At 39.8% G+C, this 8,950-nt stretch overlaps 1 protein-coding gene across 1 annotated transcript in view; it reads left to right on the top strand.

Moving 5' to 3' along the window:
• Window positions 1-3,707, top strand: part of UVRAG (UV radiation resistance associated) — a 161,415-nt gene extending 157,708 nt beyond the window's left edge. The window contains exon 15 of the mRNA XM_077451436.1: window positions 813-3,707. Within this exon, the coding sequence (XP_077307562.1) occupies window positions 813-1,491 (679 nt within the window). The 3' untranslated portion in view covers window positions 1,492-3,707. The remainder of the gene's footprint in view (window positions 1-812) is intronic.
• Window positions 3,708-8,950: the final 5,243 nt, after the last annotated feature.

Genomic DNA, 8,950 nt, shown 5'->3' with positions numbered 1-8,950 from the left:
AGGCTCCCAAAAAATCCCACACGTGTGGTATCCCCGTACTCAGGAGAAGCAGCAGAATTTATTTTGGGGTGTCATTTCACATATTCCCATAGCATGTGTGAGCAATATATCATTTAGTGACAACTTTGTGTAAAAAAAAAAAAAAATTTTTTTTTTGTCATTATTCAATCGCTTGAGGCAAAAAAATAAAATATTCAATGGGCTCAACATGCCACTTATCAATTTCCTTAGGGGGTCTACTTTCCAAAATGGGGTCATTTGGGGGGGTTTTGTACTGCCCTGCCATTTTAGCACCTCAAGAAATGAGATAGGCAGTCATAACTACTAAAAGCTGCGTAAATTCCAGAAAACGTACCTTAGTTTGTAGATGTGACAACTTTTGCGCAAACCAATAAATATACAGTTATTGACTTTTTTTTTTACCAAAGACATGTGGCTGAATACATTTTGACCTAAATGTATGACTAAAATTGAGTTTATTGGATTTTTCTAATAACAAAAAGTAGAAAATATCATTTTTTTTTCAAAATTTGCGGTCTTTTTCCATTTATATCGCAAAAAATAAAAATCGCAGAGGCAATCAAATACCATCAAAAGAAAGCTCTATTTGTGGGAAGAAAAGGACACAAATTTCGTTTGGGTACAACATTGCATGACCGCGCAATTACCAGTTAAAGCAGCGCAGTGCCAAATTGTAAAAAGACCTCTGGTCATTTACCAGCAAAATGGTCCGGTCTGAAAGTGGTTAATATATATTCAAGCGTGTGTTGTATCGGAACCCTTTTTTTTATTTGTCCTTTCTTGTCTTTCAGTGATCGTCATCATATTTCAACTGCAATTCCCGTACCAAAGAGGCAGGCTAGCTCCACCTTTGACTTTTCAAGCCGAACCCCGACACCAGAAAAAGGACCGCGCAAACGAGCAAGCTCTGAGAATGAAAAAACTCAGTACCGAACCCCTCCTCCAAGTTACAAGGCGGCGGTGGCTGAGCCCATCGCGATTTTGGTTCCGGCAGAGAAAGGACATTTCGCCTCCTCCTCCCTTGATGCGAGCATTGATCTGTCAAAAGGAAGCAGTCGCCAAGATTTCTGTGAAAGCCTCAACGGAGACAGTAGAGCAACAACTGAGAGCCACGATCGCAGTCATGATGAGCAGTTCTCTGACTCTTCTTGCGCCATCAATGGGACTTTGTTACAGAATGAAAGTATGGAGTTTGTGAGTGAAGGCCTCCCCTGTAACATCCATCCATCACAGAGTGCCGACTTCCACTGTGCAGTGGAACAGGCTGAGGAGATTCTTGGTACTGAAGCCGCAGATTTCACCTCGGCAGATCAACTGGAGGAATTTGATAGCATTCCAGTAGACCACGCTGTGGCTGTAGAGTGCGATGAGCAAGTGTTGGGGGAGTTTGAAGAGTTCTCCCGTAGAATTTACGCACTGAACGAAAGCATGTCTAGCTTCCGTAGACCGAGAAAAAGTTCTGACAAATAGCAAACCCGACTTTGGCTCATTTTACCAACAGAAGGTTGATATTTTGCACATCATATCAATTATATCGAAGACCGCAAACAACTTCTGCTCATAAGGAAGTTCTTCAGTTAATCTGTTTAGGTTTCATTGTTCCAGTTTCATTTCTTCATATTTGTTGCAATCTGTATAATTTTTTTTTTTTTTTTTTTTAAATAGCATCATGTGAACCTGAGTTCAGTCTAAACATTCTTACCCCTTTCAATACATGTGCAGCAGGGGCTTGCATGGAATTTCACATATCTACATAAAAGGATTTATCAAGACATTACCCAAATGTACCCCCCCCCCCCCCCCAACCACTTCCTTTCCTTCTAGATCATGTTTAGCATTATTATTTTACTTTGTTGTTGCAGCAAGAAACAGATTTATTTTTTACGTCCTATGATGTCACCGAGCTTATAAAATTGACCACTAATTTCTGGGAGCTCAGTTGCTGTTGACAGAGTAATGCCCCCGGAAACCTACATTTCCCACGAACACTTTCTATACACAATGTGCAGGCAGGCTCTTGAGTACTAAAGGAGCAGCATTGTTTTTCTAGGAAAGAAATACATCTCTGCATGTAGAGTGGAACAGAGAGAAGTTGGGGATAGGCAGAGCTCTGTTTTCCAGCAGGAAGGCCCGACAGCTCTGCTTAGGCTGTCAGAACGAAATAAGCACTGTGTTGTCAGCCCTTACAGGAATTTGGGAGCACACTGGATTTCTGGCAGGATCAATGGATATTTCCTTGAAATTGTAGCATATTTAATACAAAACACAGAGGAAATGTGTGTGCACATATCACAGATGCACTGAATTTTTTATTTTTTATTTTTCCCTGACCTACAACTTAAATCTCCTTTTTTAGATTGACAAAAGCCAGGGTGCTCCCAGTTAGTTTAAACTTGCCCCAGTGGTCAAGGGATCACCTACACCTCACTACTACATAAGTACGATGGTAGGTCTTTCCGTACAATAGCCTGTTCGCTATGCAAGGCAATTTTCCATTTGCTCAGTGAATATGGTCAAAATTCACTTTGCAAGGTATACCCACCCAATCATGTGCAAGAAAAATAGAAGAAAACTATTTTTGCTCCCACATGATTGGATGAACGAAGGAGGCTGATTTACCAAAGGAAATTTAGCCTGTTCACTTTGCAAGGGAATTTTCTCTTAGCTCAGTGAATATGGTGAAAATGCACTTTTGCAAGGTATACCCAATTCTGTGCAAGGAAAGTAAAACAAAACTGATTTTGCTTGCACATGATCAAGAATGTCAGTAGAGCTTCGCTTCATTCACCTTGCAAAGTAAATGGCCTATTTGCCTTTAGTACATCAATGCCATGGTCACACAGGCCTGTTGAAATTTGGGTGACAATAACCATGTTTTGAACTTCTTGTATGCTTTAAGGTATGTGACTATCCATGCATCACCACCAGGTATCTACTGTACAAGTATGGTGACAGATTATAATGTTTTTATGTGAATACAGGATAACTATAAAATTATTCCTCACACCTGCTCTAATTACAGGGTGCTGTAATTCCAATTTCACCTGCTACACTACTCCTCATACCAGGACCATGGATGCATTGGTTCACTTTAATGGTCATTATACAACCTGGAGTTATTGTCATTTACCTGTATAAAACAAAACCGATTCACTTCACTTTCCAGCTGTCATTTTTGCACTTACATCAGGTAGCAATTTTGGAGAAAGCGGTTCCAAGGTCAGCGGAGAGCTCACCATAACTTCAACCTCAGATATCATTGATGAGAATTAACCTCACAGACTGGATCTGTGCAGGACTGAAGTAGGCCAAGCAGCTTGGTTATTCTTTACCCTGCTTTTTCTGATAATGCAAACAGGTTGACCAGGGTGCAAGCTAGGTAGCCAGACCACATTTTACTGGTTGTTTTACATTTTACGAGAAAGACATTTGACAAATACCAACAGCTGAAAGGTGCATTTTGTACATGAAAGATGTATAGAAATCTTCTCCTTTCCACTGACGCCAGATAGCCCTAACTTTGTTGAATCTCACAGCTAGTTCATATTCGTGAATAAGCGATGGGGTGGATGAATGACTCCTGGAGCAAAGACAAAACATGTTTTATTATTATTCCAGTTACTATTCAATGGTTCAGTTGTTTCAATTTTTTGTTCTCTTGATTAAAATGACCAAAACCTGCTTTAGTTACTGTGAGCAAAACTTATTGTTTTTACAATTATTATTAACAATACTTATTGTGGTAACTCATCCCCATTTCAAGTTGGCTGTTGGCGTAAGGTCTCGTCTGTAAAACCAGGAGACAAACTTCTCCTTGGAAAGAAAGATCAGTTGAGCTAAGTGGAAAAACTTAGGCAATAGCTGTTGGCCCCCCTTAACTTAATCTAGCTCTGTGAGGTGTCTACTTCCTCTGGCCCCCTTCTATCCTCCATATCATAAAGGATGCAATTCTCAGAGGACCACCCCCAAGGAATAAATATGGGCTCAGATCATGCTTTTACATCCAATCAACATTTTGGGAAGAAAATGTATAGCGGTAGTAATCAACTTTGTCTGGTCAGCAGTCCGTATGTAATCAATCACATGGCTGACCATGTCCACATTACTAAAGTGAAAAGACAAAACCTTTTTTTTTTTTTTTTGGGAAGTTTTGGATGAAGTAGGGAAGGATTAGGAAACAAATTATTTTATTATTATTATACAGGATTTATATAGCGCCAACAGTTTGCGCAGCGCTTTACAACATGAGAGCAGACAGTACGCTTACAATACAAATCCAATGCAGGAGGGATCAGAGGGCCCTGCTCATTGACTATCGTTGGCGATATTAAGGATTAGGAAAAAAATTGGGGTTTTGTTGGTTTTCGGGTCCCTGCTGAGTAGAGTCACCCTCTGTATTTGTGCTGAGGACATGTCACAGAGATAGTGATGGAAAATTTAAAAATTTACAGTTGTCACCCGGAACAAAAGAGGATAAATCTTCCAATACGGACACCTGTTCTGGTGATAATCAGGAGGGGAATTCCCCCCTCTTTGTTGAGATTTCCTTTTCACTTCATGTTGTATCTCTAAGGCTGGATTCACACCTAGGCATTTTAGTGATTTTTGCATTTTGCAGATTTGCGCTACAGAACGTGTTCCATAGGAAACCATGTTTAATGGACTGTAGTGCAAAAAGTACCAAAAATGCATAGGTGTGAATCCAGCCTAAGACGGGATGTTTAGGGAAATGTTCCCAACAGGACACACACAACAAATAAACTGGGTTTTTAACCTTTTTTTTTTTTTTTTTTACTTACAAAACCTAAGAAAACAATTTTGGCTTACACGTTCACTTTAATATATTTAAATTGTAATTCTATTTTTTTCTATGAAGACAAATGTGATAAGACACTTAAGATAATAAACGTTGCGAACAGTACTCATTACCTTTGGTCCGAGCTTAATTAATATATTAAATCTAAAAAGGGATTTGGCTTTAGATGGTCAAGTCCATCTAAATCTGCTGGTATACAGGGGTTGGACAAAATTATGAAAACAAGTATGGTAAAAGAACAAAATGGTTACCTAATATGGCGTTGGATCACCTTTTGTGACATCCAAGGCAGCCTGAATTCTCCAGGGAATTGGCAAATATAAGTCTTGGATGGTGGATAATGAAATCTAATACCATGTTTCATGCAAAAATACGGGTCACAATCCTGTCCAATGTCCTTTTGTCCCAGTTGACTGTGCTTATCCTTATTAGATGATGATTTCTCAGGAAAATGTATACGCCGTCATAACCTTTGCTACTCTACCTTGCAAAACCGCAAATAAATTAGCAACTTCGGTCACAGAGGCGCCAGCTAAGTGGGCACCAGCAATATTCCATCTTTGAAACTCAGTAAGCTCTAACATGAGTCTGTATTACTAGCAACGCACGCAGTGAATGGCGAAAGTGAGGCTTCCCTCCTGTTAGGTGTCTGATCACACAGCAGAAACAGTCATTTATTTTACATCACTTATGCTTCCAACGTGAAACATGTCGTCATTTTCACACCTGACAATAATGTAGTCTCTCCATATTTTTGTCCAACCCCTGTAGAGCTGCACAATTCTGCCTAAAATGAGTCGCATTTTTTTTTGTTTAGAAGATAATCACGATTCTCGCGGTGTAAACATCTTTCACATTAACATTAAAACCAAAAAAAAATTGGGCTAGCTTTACTGTTTCGTTTTTTTTTTTTTTTTTTTTTTTAATTAATTGAAGTGTATTTTTTTTTCCCAGAAAACTGCGTTTGAAAGACCACTGGGCAAATACAGCGTGACATAAAATATTGCAGCAATTTACATTTTATTCCCTAGGGTCTGCTAAAATATATATAATGTTTGGAGGTTCCAAGTAATTTTCTAGCAAAAAGTATTGATTTTAAATTGGACGTAAACCCGACTTTTTTTTATTTATTTTTTTGTCTGCCACAATATAGAGTATGGGATTTCAGATCAGCTGTGCCCAGTCTTACCACAAAGAGTTAATCCAGCTCTGAGTAATTCTCATATCTTTTTTTCAGTGAAATAAAACAGACAAACTTGGAAATCTTTGTCCGTTCTTCCCCCTTGCTGTGCGTGACAGGTGATTTACATATCTCGTGCACTAGCCTAAGACATGCATTATTTTTTAATTCCCACCCACTCCTTTCTTCAGCAGCTCTGCACGGATTGGCTGTTCCGCACCTCAGCATGATTTCGCATGCTGAAGTCATGTGGTTACTTTCCTGTCTTTTCACTGGATGTTAGAGATCATAGCAGAAGTTCAGTGTAAGAGATACACAGGAAAAAACGACATGTTGTAGCTCCCAAGATGCCAGCAGAAATATCAAACAGACAACTGATCAAGGGGCGGTTTATCTACTGAGAGCTGGGCATAAGAGAAACTACATTGATTTCAGTGTGTTTCTCTAGTCACCTAATCACAGTTACAGCATTCATTTTGATCAACAGGATGTGTTGTGTGGGGGAGGGGTGGATGTCTCGCATTTCATTTCATGTGCTCTGGCCAAGGGGAATGTAGAGGTGGATGGGGAGTCTACTGGCATCCAGATAACGGTCCTGCCCACTGAATCCGGAGTTTTTGGGGGTGCCATATAGAGAAAGGGGGCATGTATATCCTTATAGTTCAGCACTAGGGTAGTACTTTATAATTGATGAGAGTGGGTTTACATCCACTTTAACTTAAACAAGTGTCAGAAAAAGATTTAGACTTTAAGTGTGTTTTCTTTTCACACAGAAGTTCCCCCTTTCATCTAAGAAGGAAGATTTAGTTACAATGTTTCATTTTAAAAACTTGGCAGACTCGCCACTTGATATTTGAAAGAATCGGCAAACTCTGCAATAGAGATCGTCAGAGGGGTTAAATCGAGATCACGATTTTTTAACAATTAATTGTGCAGCTCTAATCTAAATACTACTCACTCCCCCAGACTGACAATGCTGTTGTCCAAGACTGTCTGTTTCTCCTCCATCCAGAGTGGAGACACCCTGGGTCAGGAAGTGATACTGCCTGGATCACCAGATGAAAATAAAGGAAAAAAGAGCGTTAAGCTAATTCAGCCACCATGTTTTACCACTTCCTTACCGCGCAAATTCCAGCACTCCTTTCCTACATGTAAAAATCATCATTTTTTTTTTGCTAGAAAATTACTCAGAACCCCTATAACTATATATATTTTTTTTTAGCAAACACTCTAGGGAATAAAATGGACAACTTTTTATGTTGCATGGTATTTTAAATTTTTCAAACACAATTTTTTTGGGAGAAATAAATTTTCATGACTAAAAAAAAAAACAGTAAAGTCAGCCCAATTTTTTTTTGTATAATTATTCAAGATTTATATAATGTGACAGATGATATTACATGAGTAAATAGATGCCTCACATGTCACGCTTTATAAATGCGCACACTCGTGTTATGTCGCCAAACTTCAGTACTTAAAAAATCTTCATAGGTGACGTTTTAAGATTTTTCACAGGTTACATGTTTAGAGTTACAGAGGAGATCTTGGGCTAGAATTATTGCTCTCTCTAATGCCCCGTACACACGATCAGAAAATCGTACGGAAAATACCGCTTTCAAAGCGATCCTACGGATCGTTTGTACAGAGCTTTCGAGAGCCGATCAGGACAGTTCATCCAATATTATTCTATCGGACATGCACGGAAATTTTTTTCGTACGATGCCAGATCGAACAATTTTCGTTTAATCGGTACAGCTATCGTTTTCGAAAATGCAATACAAATGCATTACAACAAATGACATCACTTCCGAATTTTTTTTTTCTGTCATGCGGGAATTTTCGGGACTTTAGTAAACTCATCAGATTCGATCTGAGATTAGCATGCAATAAAAAAGACGATCATTCGTCCGATAATCTCATCGTGAGTATGAGGCATTATGTTTGTGGTGATACCTCACATGTGTGGTTTGAACGTTGTTTACCTATGTGGGCGTGACTTGCGTATGCGTTTTCTGCGTGTGGGGACGAGGGCGCTTTTATTTTATTTTTATTTTTTAAGTGTTTTTATTTTTACACTTTCCCATTTAAAATTTTTGAGCATTTTTATTCCTATTGCAAAGAATGTAAATATCCCTTGTAATGGGAATAGTGCGTGATCGGTCCTCTGTATGGAGACATATGGGGTCTATAAGACTTGGTTTTGTTTATTTCCGGTGGCCCGAACATGACATCATAACATCGTGCCCGGGCCTTCAAGTCAGATTGCCAGGGACCATCTGTCCGTCAGTTTTCTCTATGCCCTTGTACACACGGTCGGACATTCTGACAACCAAATCCGTTGGACGGATTTTGTCCGAAACTGTTGCATACACACGGTCGGACAAAGTTGTCGGAAAATCCGATTGTACATAACGTGGTGACGTTATTTCGTTACGACGGGACTACGTTCAGGCTAGTAGCCTATAGCTCTGGTCTAGGAATTTGATCTGAGCATGCGTGGCACTTTGTCCGTCGGAGTAGGCTACACATGAACGGAGTATGTCCGATCGGAGCAGTTTGTCGGAAAATATTTCTAGCAAGTTGGAAAATTTGGTCCGACGGAAATAGTCCGATGCATACCACACACAGTCGGAATATCCAACAAAACGATCCGATAGGACACATTCCGACGGAATCTCCGACCGTATGTACAAGGGCTATGACTTCCGGCAGATTCCGATAGCACGGGAGAGCCTGGAGAAGCAGCGGAGATTGACAGGAAGGGGGGGGGTGTCCCCTCCCGTCGCCGGTAAGAGCGATGAAGTGGCTGAACTACCGCTATGATCGTTCTTATGTTGTAGGGAATCGCCAGCTGAAAAAAATTATATTTGGATGATGCCTGCAGCTGCAGTCATTCACATATCACCACTGAAAATCCAGGACGTCATATGATG

This window comes from Lithobates pipiens, unplaced genomic scaffold, assembly GCF_037356315.1.
Source record: "Lithobates pipiens isolate NorthernLeopardFrog02 unplaced genomic scaffold, aLitPip1_a1.2 Scaffold_23, whole genome shotgun sequence".
Lineage (NCBI taxonomy): Eukaryota > Metazoa > Chordata > Amphibia > Anura > Ranidae > Lithobates > Lithobates pipiens.
Note: the sequence above shows the minus strand (reverse complement) of the source record. Positions and strands in the feature narration are given on the sequence as shown.